Source organism: Lytechinus variegatus, chromosome 7, assembly GCF_018143015.1.
Source record: "Lytechinus variegatus isolate NC3 chromosome 7, Lvar_3.0, whole genome shotgun sequence".
NCBI classification, from domain to species: domain Eukaryota; kingdom Metazoa; phylum Echinodermata; class Echinoidea; order Temnopleuroida; family Toxopneustidae; genus Lytechinus; species Lytechinus variegatus.
The window spans coordinates 15,337,923-15,351,022 of NC_054746.1; the positions used below are offsets into that span (position 1 = coordinate 15,337,923).

At 35.8% G+C, this 13,100-nt stretch overlaps 1 protein-coding gene across 1 annotated transcript in view; it reads left to right on the plus strand.

The window, feature by feature from the left end:
* The window catches only part of LOC121418537 (lysosomal-trafficking regulator-like), a 93,367-nt gene that overhangs the window by 8,945 nt on the left and 71,322 nt on the right, over positions 1-13,100 (plus strand). Inside the window, exons 2-3 of the mRNA XM_041612459.1 lie at positions 7,667-7,806; positions 10,408-10,499. Of these exons, the coding sequence (XP_041468393.1) occupies positions 7,723-7,806; positions 10,408-10,499 (176 nt within the window). The 5' untranslated portion in view covers positions 7,667-7,722. The remainder of the gene's footprint in view (positions 1-7,666; positions 7,807-10,407; positions 10,500-13,100) is intronic.

Consider the following 13,100-nt stretch of genomic DNA (forward strand, 5'->3'; position numbering starts at 1 on the left):
ACTGAACATCCTGAGCAAGTTTCAGGTCACATGACCAAGGTCAAAGGTCAATGAACTTTGGCCAAGTTGGGGGTGTTTGTTGAATTACCATCATAACTTTGAAAATTTACGGATCTGATTCACCAAGCTTGGTCAAAAGAGTAATCAAGGGTCAATAAAAATCCTGTGTGAGTTTCAAGTCACATGACCAAGGTAAAAGGTAATTTAAGATCAATGAACTTTGACCATTTTGGGGGTATTTCTTAAATTACCATCATTACTCTCAAATTGTTTATGTCCAGTTCATAAAACTTGGACATAAAAGTAATCAAGTATCACTGAACACCCTGTGCAGTTTCAGGTCACATGACCAAGGTCAAAGGTCATGAAAAGTATGAATTGTGTTTTTTTTTGTGAATAATTATTTTATAGTAGTTTTCTAAGTCGACACTGCTGCTATATTGAATCGTGTAATGCAGGTGAGACTGCCAGAGACGCTCCACTTGTTTCAATTGCAATTACAATTTTTCCCTTTACAATTACTAAAACAATAATTAATTATGTAATTGATCAATTACCTTGTAATTGAGTCTGACGCTGTCACAATCTACTTTATATCATTAAATCCTTACTATTTGCTTTTGGTTTCAGACTGACTATCGTAACCTCACACTATTTGCATAGCAAGGATTCACACTGTACATGTATGCCTCAACCCCGGACTATTGCACAGGTCATGCGATTATTGACGATTTTGCCATGCGGCACGTTTTAAAACAGGATTTCTTTAACTTTCTGACACATTGTCTGTGATTGGCTGAAGTTAGCCGACTTTTCCTTAGCCCAGTTTAGTTTCAGACTATGCATGTAGCTCTAACCCTTCTTAAATTTTAGAAGGGTCAGATACTACTATTCTGACTGTCATAAACCTTTGCATGAGGTTAAAGAGTGATGAATCTGTCAAAAAGGAAGAGTGTTGACTGATCAACAAGTTTTAAATACATGTAAATACATTTTTTTAAATATATATATCAACCACTAGAAGTGGGACAGAAGGCTTATAGTAGCATAAGTTAACTTTTTTTTTGTCCATTGCATTCCAGTGGTTATTTTCTATTATTTTGTTAATTCTTTGTCCTCTGAATTGTTATGTATTCTTTATATCATCTTGTTATGTCGATTAAGTAAATAATGATTATATAACAAGGCGGAATGTCTGAAGGCATGTTTTGAAGCAAAAACCAAGGAGCCACTTACATTGATAAGTGGATGCCATGCGCAACCCCCAAAACACTTAAAAAGAATGTCTCTTTCAACGTAATAAGGGTGTCAAAAACACTAAAATAATGAAAAAAGGGTATCTATTTCGCTAGGAAAGCTACGTTTTTAGGGTCAAATTTGCGAGGTTAAAAAGACTAAAATGTTATATGAAAGATGTACATTTTGCCCCAACAGTCATCACTACGTGTTTAGAGTCGGATTTGTGCGAGGTGTGGGCGTACTAAACCCATTGATTTAGGTAAAGGTAAAATCTACGTCTGTGAAATACATTATGACAATTAAAATATCGCTGTACCTGTTAAGGGGTCAATTTAGGGAACACTTGCCAAGAGTATCGTTTTGTTTCCAATACTTGTTAAGGGGTGCATTTTCAGAATATGAAAAATACCGGTACTTGTTTTAATGGGGTGCTTTTCGGGACCCCGATGATCGCGCGTGGTATCCACTCATCAATGAGAAAAAAACCTATTAGGATGGACAGTGTGTAGAAATGTTAAAAGAATGGGGGTTTGAGAAATGGAAGTGGTGCTCATCCAAAAGGCAAGGAGTCAAGGATGGTAAAACAAAACAGCATTATGGCCAGAGTCAAATGATATGGGCGGGGGGGGGGCATTTAGTTGTGTTTCGGTAAAGTGCCTGGTGGCAACAATTTAGAAGTTACAGAAGATAAGGAGATTATTACAAACAAAACATCAATTAATTGTTATCTCTTGTTTAAGAACTTTGGTTTAGAATGCAGTATATCATACAATTTACAGGCCATGGAGGCTGCCCCAACTTTTTGATGGTGCAAGGACTTACTATCTTATCAAGGGAAAACACTGATTGTTGATTTGTCACAAAGTTCGGGGTATTCAGGACACCAAGGGATGTTAGTTGACAATGTTTTCACTAAAAAGCATGGATTCACACACACCTTAAACATGTTGACTTGACATTGAGTGGCAATATGCAAATAATGGATAGTTAGTTGAAGGTTCTAGGTATGAGCGAATGGACATAATTGTTAATACTCACATTCTCAACACGAGAGTGCCCATTTTGTTTACTAGACTTGTCAAGATGGACATAGCACAAAACAATAAATGGATTGTCTAGACTGACACATAACTTGTAATTAAAATTGATTTGAGCAAAAATATATGTTATTCGGATTGTCGCTACAAGTTTGACTATATGACATTTGCCTATCAAAGCAATCTCTCTCAGACAAGATTTATTGAAAATACATGTATGTAGGCCTATTTATTAAGCCAAATTTATCCTATGTCAAACAGATTTCAGTAGAAAAGACAAAGCAAATTTGAAAATATGATATTGAAATTGAACTGTACCTTGGGTCATGTATAAGTTCACACTTTTTTTAAATGAAAGTTGCCACTTTTAAAATCATTTCACAGAATATATGTTGAAAGGCATATTGATTGACAAAAGTTGAGAATTTTATCAATGCTTGCTTTATTTCAAAGTAAATCATTTGCTTTTTGCTTGATAATGATTTTACGTAAGTAACCTTGTTCTAGCCTATCTGATATGCGTCGGGCTAGTGGGCAAACTACTGCCGTCAGTTTCCTTCAAGCGATCACTAACTTACCCACAAGCCCGGCACATATCAGATAGGCTACACTTTTTCTTGATCCTTAAAATGCCAAGATCTTCATTGATGAATCAACTTGTACTATAGGAAGAAGAAATTTGGAAAGAAAAACAGGTTATTTTCTTTTACACATATTTTACTAATCATGCAATCAAGAATTGATAACTCATTAAATTGATAACTTGTTTCTTTGTCTCAAGGATAAAAATTGTCCTACTTATTTTACCTATGGTACCTGTATACATGTATTTCAGACGATGTCATGATATGCTGTAAATTATGGCATATTCATTTATAACCCCACATCACTTTTCTGCAAGTAGAAAACAAAAATCAATTACCATGTTATCTGACATATTGTTGACCTCGCTGGCTAATCATCGTCCATGGTCCGCTGAAGATTTGTTGACAGCAAGTCCATAGCCAAGGTCTAATGAGACTGACCTCTCAGGTGTGACAGTCTGAATGTGACATGAAGAGTTAATCAAAATGGGTCTTTTGATGAAAATAGCTTTCTGATGAGACTCTGTTTTAAAGGATGTGCTGTGCTCTTGTTTGAAATTAGTCACTTGAATGACATTAAAACCTTCTGGAATCACTCTGAATTATCCAACTATCCAATGGTTGTATAGTATCTCTTAGATACAGAAAGCCGGTGCACTGTGCCTGGCAAGTGTGTCTTGAAACTCTTCTTGGAATGCTCCCCAGGGAGTGGAGAAAGTGCATTCATTGCGTGCAAGCATGCCGGAATCTGATGACAGGATAATGATACATCTATAATGCACTTTGTGACTTTTTTTTTTCATTTGTATTAAATGCAATTTATTAAAGAAAAATATTGTTATTTCCTTACAAACCCTCTTCTGGAACCATCAAAATTGCTGATAAATGAACCTCAGGTACTTTTGATACTTTTTGTATGAAGTGATTGTGTTGCAGATGTAGGCTATGTGTGATGGCTCTTTTAAGGAACACCTTCAACCTTTAATTTCTATGATAGAACATCGATAACATGTGGAGACTGGAGGGAAGCGATCATTCTGTCTAGAATGAAGTCTTTCGGGTTAGGGTCTTGAGTTATGTCTTCGGCTGGATATGTATGACTCTCCAGATGCTGTGAAAATTGGTCTTACTTAGTCTTGTCTTGAAAATAGGAAATAATATTTCGGAATCGTAGCAATGGATGATTGAAGAAGCACTTATCCCAACACTGGTACTCTTTGTTTCAGTTGGAATTATTTCTTAACTCATCAAGAAGCTACAAATATTTCACCTTTATGGGTGATTCCTCTCTGCGGATTGACTTACTATTAGGCCCGTTTCGGGTACACGTGTACACGTGTACACGCACGGTCAAGTCAATGCACGTGCACTAAATTCCATCACCGTGTACACGGTAGCATCTGCATAAACAAGCTCACAGCCTCACATTAAATCTTAGTTCTCAGACACTGCACATGTTTTAATTACTAATATGTCAACATATTTCAATTAATCCAGAGTGAGTTCACTTCCAAAATCGCCAATTTAATCCACATTCTTTCTGGAGACTCACGTTTTTGTACCACGAAATCGGCACGAAATGGGTCTGCTCCGGTCTCAAAAGCTCGAAAGCGTTGCTCAATCACACTCAGAGTCAATTTGAGAATCACAAATTGCGATAGCGATCATCGCTACAACTTACGTGTTATACGCTCGCACACAAGCCTACAAACAAACGCTCTTCAAATTGGCAACATAATAATGAAAATTAATCGATAACTTCAGTTACACTTATTCTGCAGCGATCTGTGCATGCATGTACGGTACAGTATACAAAATGCGCATCCACCGAGCGTCGGCGATAGCTAGGGCCCTGCACTGATTTTCTTTTGCATTCTTTATTAATTTAATGCGCTGCTAAGCCGAGTAAACTTTTAATTTGCACCAATTTTTGTGGATTGATACTTCAAACTTCTCAGGTAAGCTTTAAAACCGTGACTTAGGCTATATAGACCCCTTTTTATGACATATTGATGCGGGTCCGTGTCGACATGAAAACAGAACTCGCTCTCACAGTGTTTACAACGTGTACACGTGTACACGACCGAAAAACACGCCGTGTACACGTGCATCAAAAATGGACTTTCAAAACGGGCCTACTTACTATATAGTCAGCACTTGTCGTTTATAGGGATTATATGGAATATGAGGCACTTGTACTTCTATTGATGGATGTATGGAAATGAAAATAACCATTCTTTATAATGTGACTGAAACTGAAAGCATGTATACTCTGTGCAATGGAAGATCAACATCTATATCATGGACGGTTGACAAAGAGGGATCATAGACATGTTTAGAGTCAACACTGATTGTCCAACTTTTCAGGTGAAAATTAATTTTCAAAAGGTAACATGAAAAAAATGTAATGTATAAAGGGCCCTGGTTCTCAATTCGCATTCCAAAATAGAGTTGTTGAATTGTGGACGGCTTTACATAGGCCCTACTGAGTTCTTATTGGGATCCAGGATGAGCATGGGCGGTATTCTGAACATGGTCTTTTCTCAGAGATACGACAGAATCGGTATCCTGGTGGATGTCATAAAAGTTGTCATAAACTTTGTATCTTCTCTTTTTTTAAAGTCATGTTATAATAACAAATGCCTAACTTCTACAAGTTTACTATCAGCAAATAAAATTGAATGATTTCAATAGCTTTTAAACTGTCATTGTGAATTTTATGAAATGTGCTCTGATCAATTTTAAATTGATTATACAAGTCTGTCAGACCAGCAGTACAGTATATGACTTGTTATGCAAACATTGTGAGGAGCCATAGCTGAAAGGTCTCATCTTGTCTTGTTCAAATAGGATTGTTAGTACAAACACACATGTATGTCAGGTGACTTGAAGATTGATCTCAATCTCTTGTCAGTTATTACAACACATGATTTAGTGTATTATAAGTGCATAGTCATATTCAGCAGAGGAAGTAGTGCTATTAAAACTTATTGTCTTTTTATTGCACATAATTCCGTGAGTATCATTTTATCTTTATATTTATCTTTATTTTACTATGTAGTTTTTAAGTTCAATAATTTCTGTAAAGGTTTTCATGTGAATATTCTTGGTACAATGTAGTAAGATTATATTACAACTGGAAGCATACATGTATGTGAGTCCGTGAATATTAGAAGTTATAAAGAGGGGGGGGGGTCTATGACCTTTTTTATATCTCTAGGTTTTCTTGTACCCAAAAAGACGCCAAAGAACTTTACATGTAGAGCCCACATTATGTTCCGTCAAATCTCAGGTTCTACAGTTATTGGCCAACTGGCATCCCTGAAAACGTTTCTTGTTTATTAAAGTTGGCATGTTTGTTTGTCAGCTTGTATTTCAATCATTCATGTTTTTTCAGGATGCGAGCGAGTGGTATAACTTCTTGAGGAACTTGCTCCATTATCAGCTTGGTCACTCTTTCCTTCCTCTGTTCTGATAACTTCTGTCCTTAAAACAGTTTCAAACTCCCTTCTCTTGGTATCCATGCATATCTGGAAATGAGTTTGTTCTATTTTTTTTCCGGGTTAGCATGGCTTTATATTTCTTAAGCAGATTTGTTCAAGGGTCTTGTCCTGGGATATTTTGAATAGTATGAGCAGATCTGTGCTTTGTTCAGTATTGTCATCTAAATCATCTGACAAAAGTTGCATTTCTTCTAATGTGTATGCCTGCTGGACAAAGTTACCTCAGACCACATGCTAAAAATTGTGTGGCAACAGGACTGTTTAATAAGAGTAGCGTGGATGAACGTTTTGAGGAGCTTATGTCTTTCCATTTGTCAGCTAAATGAAGGGTTAATCATCGTTAACCTTAAGGCCACCGAACACCTTCCAACCCGACTGGTCTGCGACTGAATGAGGGGAGATGAATCAGGTAGTCAGAGGCCTCGACACCACACACCTTGCGATCCCACTACCCTTCCGTCTACGACTCCCGCATGCGCTTTTTGCCATAGCAACTGACAAAACGATGCTTACTACTGCGTATGCACGTTGCTTTTCATGTATTCGTCGGTATATGATCATTTTTCCGCATTCATACCCACCCAAACCAGAGACTTTTGAGGAACGTTCATGAAATTATGAGCATGCGTAGTGTGAGTCTTTTTAGTCCGAGTTGTAGATGAGGCACTTGATTCAAAATCGTTATCTCAGCAGCCCCAAAGAGCCTGCGGCCAATGTAATCGCTAATTCATGTAGCAGTGATTGATGGGATACAAGTTCTCATAATTTACTTTCATACTGCCTATACAGATGAGCTTGGAAAGATTCCTTTGAAATTTCTCGTAATTTTGACAATATAGGAGGTATTTTCTTTCTGGAATATTACAAGTGATTTCCTGCCACATAGGCCTGAATGTTTCCTGATGGGGTTTAACAGAACAAGGAAAATTTCTCGATCAGAGAATACCTGTAATGTGAATGAGAGAAAACCTTGTCTGCTACTCAGACCGTACTATGAATGCTCATAACTTGGAGAACCTACCCCGTAAGTCTCTGGTTCAGGTGGGAATGAATGCGGCCAATTATCAGGTATTTTTAGGCCTGAGCAAGTTCTCGTAAATTTACAGATATTCTGGTGATTGGACAGGATGTTAGCTTTCCGTACCTGTAGTTGAAGTTGTCATGCTTTCTTTGCCCTCGACCTAAGCAAGAAACCAACTGATCAACCAGATCACATTTGAAGAATTTTTATCCCAGTTCTCAAAGTGCTAGTGATTTGTTTTTTTTAATTTAATGTTTTTATATTATTTCATGTTTTTGACAGGATGTCCTCTGTTATACCTATTTGTGATGTGGATGTGAAGTGATATCTCATCCAGGATGGAGACAGAACGGGGATTACATCAGAACCTCAAGGTTCGCTGGGATCGGTACACATCCTGCAACCAGGAATCTCAGTCTCAGGTACGTCAGTTCTTTCCTCTTATAATTTTTGTCATTGAATAATGAGTATTATATTTACCAGGCAAAACTTACCTTCAAGATATAGCTTATTGTACGTGGAACAATCATTAATGATTATCAAAAACATTGATGCCATTTCGTCTTTTCCTTTGCAATATATATGCCAGAAAAGAAATTACACAGGGGCAGGGGGGGGGAAATTAGCTCCGTATTGTGAATCCACCACATTACCTGGGATAAAACATTGAATAATGAGTATTATATTTACTAGGCAAAACTTACCTTCAAGATATAGCTTATTGTAAGTGGAACAATCATTAATGATTATCAAAAACACTGATGCCATTTCATCTTTTCCTTTGCAATATATATGGCAGAAAAGAAATTACACAGGGGCAGGGGGGGGGAATTAGCTCCATATTGTGAATCCACCACATTACCTGGGATAAAACATTGAATAATGAGTATTATATTTACTAGGCAAAACTTACCTTCAAGATATAGCTTATTGTAAGTGGAACAATCATTAATGATTATCAAAAACATTGATGCCATTTCATCTTTTCCTTTGCAATATATATGGCAGAAAAGAAATTACACAGGGGCAGGGGGGGGGAATTAGCTCCATATTGTGAATCCACCACATTACCTGGGATAAAACATTGAATAATGAGTATTATATTTACTAGGCAAAACTTACCTTCAAGATATAGCTTATTGTAAGTGGAACAATCATTAATGATTATCAAAAACATTGATGCCATTTCATCTTTTCCTTTGCAATATATGTGGCAGAAAAGAAATTACACAGGGGCAGGGGGGGGGGAAATTAGCTCCGTATTGTGAATCCACCACATTACCTGGGATAAAACATTGAATAATGAGTATTATATTTACTAGGCAAAACTTACCTTCAAGATATAGCTTATTGTAAGTGGAACAATCATTAATGATTATCAAAAACACTGATGCCATTTCATCTTTTCCTTTGCAATATATATGGCAGAAAAGAAATTACACAGGGGCAGGGGGGGGGAAATTAGCTCCGTATTGTGAATCCACCAAATTACCTAGGATAAAATATTGTAATAATGTATTTCCCCTTTTAATCTCTTGTATCGATTTCAAACTGTTCTTGAAAGATAAATTGGTCAACAGTCAAGAACAGTGTAAGTAAGCCTAGGATACAATTCAGTGTAAGCAGGCCTACAATACATCATTTGGTGAAATACTGTAAGGGGTTTTTTTTGCAAGTAATTGAGATTAAAGATAAGATGATATTGTTAGTCGTAAATAAATCAAAATACAATTCTCACTGGTCCCGCCGACTATTTGACTAATTATCTTCATATGTACATGTAGCAAGGTTCTAGTCCACTTTGTATAAATAGTCATCCAGTTTATTTGATTGTTAAAGGGGTACTCCAGGCTGAAAATAATATGATCTGAACAGATAAAGAAAAGTTAGACAAACAGAACACTGAAAATTTGATTGAAATTGGACAAGGAATAGCAAAGTTATGGCATTTTAAAGATTTGCATTATTCTGGTTCAACAGTTCTGGTATGTCTTCATGAATATTCATTGAGCAAACTGATGATGTCATATCCCTCACTTGTTCTTTTATATTGTATTATATGAAATTAGGTTTATTTTTTTCCTTCAAGAACCCCCAAAATTGGAATGACAGCTGATTTAGTTGCACATTAGATATTGCTGCAACTTATTTCATTGAATGAAAAAATGAAATAATTATGATTTCATTTAATAACATATATGAAAACAGAAAGTGGGATGTGATATCATCAGTCCACCTAATGAATATTCATGACAACGAACATATACAGGTAACTGTTTTCACAGTATTGCTAAACTTTGATAATGCTATAATTGTTAACAGATTTTGACAAAATTTTCAACATTTCTATAAATTTTACTCTATCTATTTAGATATATGAATATTTTCAGCCCCGAGTACCCCTTTAAAGTGCACACACTATTTTTACGGTCAATATCATGTGCATGGACACATGTCTCCAGACTGTTGTGGGTCATGTATATTTATTTTTCCTGGTTATATTTTGTGTATTATAAGACTCAATTCTTGATGGTCTCCCAGTAAATTGTTAACAAGGTTCAAGTCCACCTGTCATAAATGGTTGTGCAATTTATTTGATTCTTAAAGTGTATACGCTAGGCCCTACAGGTGTGTATCTTGTTTTTTAATGGTCATCGTCCTCATGTGCATATACACGTGTCTCCAAATTGTTGTGTGCATTGTTGTGAAAAGGTGGGTCATGTATATTTATCTTCCCTGTTCATATTTTGTTCATTACAAGACTCAATTCTTGGTGGTCACACTCACATAGTGTATTTGATTCTAAAATGATTGTAATTTGTATTGTAGTTTGTGTACCAGCAGCCAAAATATGATTGTCATGCCATTGTTGATTTCTTTTTACATTGTGCATGACAATAAATAAGAAATAGTTTCAGAATATCTGAATATCTCATTAATTTCCATATCCCCTCTGATTTCATCACTACTTTACTAGTAAATTTTAAAGGTCATTTTTCTTCTCTTTTTTTATCTCATTGCAGAAGAAGTCTCAGTATCTAGGCGAATTCTTGGAACTTCTTTACTCTATGTCTATGAATTCTTCTATTGATACAGAGGATCTTTACAACTTCTGGTGAGTTTACACTCTGATAATCAAATGGGAAGATTGTACTACTTTACAATATTAGTTTTTGCCAGTAGTAAAAAAAAATGAGTGATGAATATTCATGATTGTTTTCTTTAAGTCTGTTACAAGATATCTTTAATGGGATTTTGATTTTTTTTAATACATTTTGTGACTTCACAAGCGGTCCCCCAATGTATGTACTTATGATATAAATTTGATAAAATGTCATTTTCTCAGAAAATTAGAAGTGGTTTTACCTGCGTATTCAATGTGTATTACATAACTATTATGCATGCATACTTTAAAATATATTTGATCTTTACGAACCATTAAAACAGCAATTATTAATTTACACTTGTATGAATTTATGATGTCAATTATATTCAGACTTAAAGGGATGCTCCGGGCTGAAGATATTTGTATCTCAATTGAAATATCTGAGTAAAATTCACCGAGCAAAATGCTATTTGATCAAATTTGGATAACAAATAAGGAAGTTATTGAATTTTGAAGATTTGAATTATTCTTGTAAAACAGTTCTTGGCATGTCTTCATGAATAAGGTGGGCTGATGATGTCATATCCCCACTTCTTTTGTATTTTATTATATGAAATTAGGTTTATTAAAAAAAATTGACCAAGAAATAAAACATTTGGATTTACAACTGATTAAGTACATTAGTAATTTCTTGCTGCAACTTTATTTCATAATAATGGAGACACATTATTTACACATTTACGGAAAAATGAAACAATTATGATTTTATGTAATAACATAAGAAAAAGGAAAGTTGGGATGTGACATCATCAGCCCACATAATGAATATTCATGAAGACATGCCAAGAACTGTTTCACCAGAGTGATGCAAATCTTTAAAATTTAATAACTTTGTTATTTTTTTTCTGATTTTTATGAAAAAAAAAGGAAAGAAAGATTAAGGAAAAAGAGAAGGAAAGAAAATAAAGAATAAAGAAAGGATGAAACTTTAGTGGAAGGAAAGAATGAAGTGAAGAGAGAATTACAAAAATAAAGTAATGGAAGAAGGAAGGAAAGAAAGAAAAGGGGAGGGAGGAAGAAGAAAGCAAAGAAAAAATGAAGAAATAAAAAAAAGTACTTGTAAGAAAATGAAGAAAAGAAAAATGAACAGAGAGAGAGAAAAAAAACATCAGGAAAGAAAGCTAGGAAAGATTGAAAAGAAAGATAGATGGAACAAAAAAGGCAAGCGGGAAAGGAAGAAGAAAGGATAGACAAGAAAGAAAGGAAGAAAGGTAGCAAGTAAGGAATGAAGGAAGTAAGAAGGAAGAAAAAGAATGAAAGAGGAAGAAAGCTCAAACTTGAAACAAAAGAAAAAAATGCACAATCATCTAACAAAAATCTTGCTGTTATTTGTTTGAAATATATTTTGAAAATTGTTAGAAATATAGATGTTTTAGAAATGAATAAAATTTCACAGAGAAACATTGACAAACTTAAAAATCAAATGAATCATCATGGCATCAAGGACTTGCATGCATTTTTCTTCCCACACCGATCACAACAACACTCAAAACAGCTGCTGAAACTTGTTATGAAAACTCAATAACTTGCTCCTTCGATCACATCACCAAATCAGTAATCTGAGAATCCAAATAAGTATAAAACTTTCCCGCTGATTTTGTGAGTATTTTGTTGGAAAAAACTATTTTTCATGTGAGCTTGTTCACTTTGATTCGGAGTTTGATCGGGGATAGTACAGGTGTGCACAGTAGCATGGATCTCCATGCGTGCCTGCCACACAGGCGGGATGCGGCCGGGCGCACCAGCCACATATGCTGACTCTGTGTGTGTGTTTTGTGTGTAGATCACAAAAAATGTTGCAAACTGGCCCCAGGGGGGCCACTTACATTGACGAGTGGATACCATGCGCTACCAAAAAACACGTAAAAGAATGTCTTTTTCACGATAGGGCATGTTACGTACATAACGTGATAAGGGTGTCAAAAACACATAAATAATGAAAAAAGGTTATCTATTTCGCTAGGAAAATTACGTGTTAAGGGTCGAATTTGCGGGGATGATAAAACAAAATTAAAATGTTTTATAAAGGATGTCCTTTTTGTCCCAACACTTCGTGTTTAGAGTCCGATTTGCGCGGGGTTTAGAAGGTGGGGTCGTACTAAACCAAATAAGATAAAGCCGACGACCGAAGGACCCGTAACAATAAAACATTCCTGTATTTGTTTAGGGGTTCATTTCAGGGAATATTTGCCAAGAGTATCGTTTTGTTTCCAATACTTGTTAAGGGTATGGTTTCACACGCCAATACTTGTTAAGGGGTGCATTTTCAGAATATGGAAATTACGTGTTTAGGGTGCTTTTTGAGACCCCATGGTCGCGCATGGTATCCACTCGTGAATGGAAGTGGCCCCCCCCCCCCCCCCCCCCGGGAAACTGGCTTGCAATTTGAATTGGGGGAAGTTGTTAACTTTGTTTTTTCTCTCTCTCTCTTCTGTATTTTTGTGTGTGAAGTATGGGGAACTTTGTAAAATTTCATTTCACAGTGAAAATTTTGCTTGCCCGAATCGGGCAAGCAGTTTTTGTCTTTACTTCAAAACACTTGCCCGACTT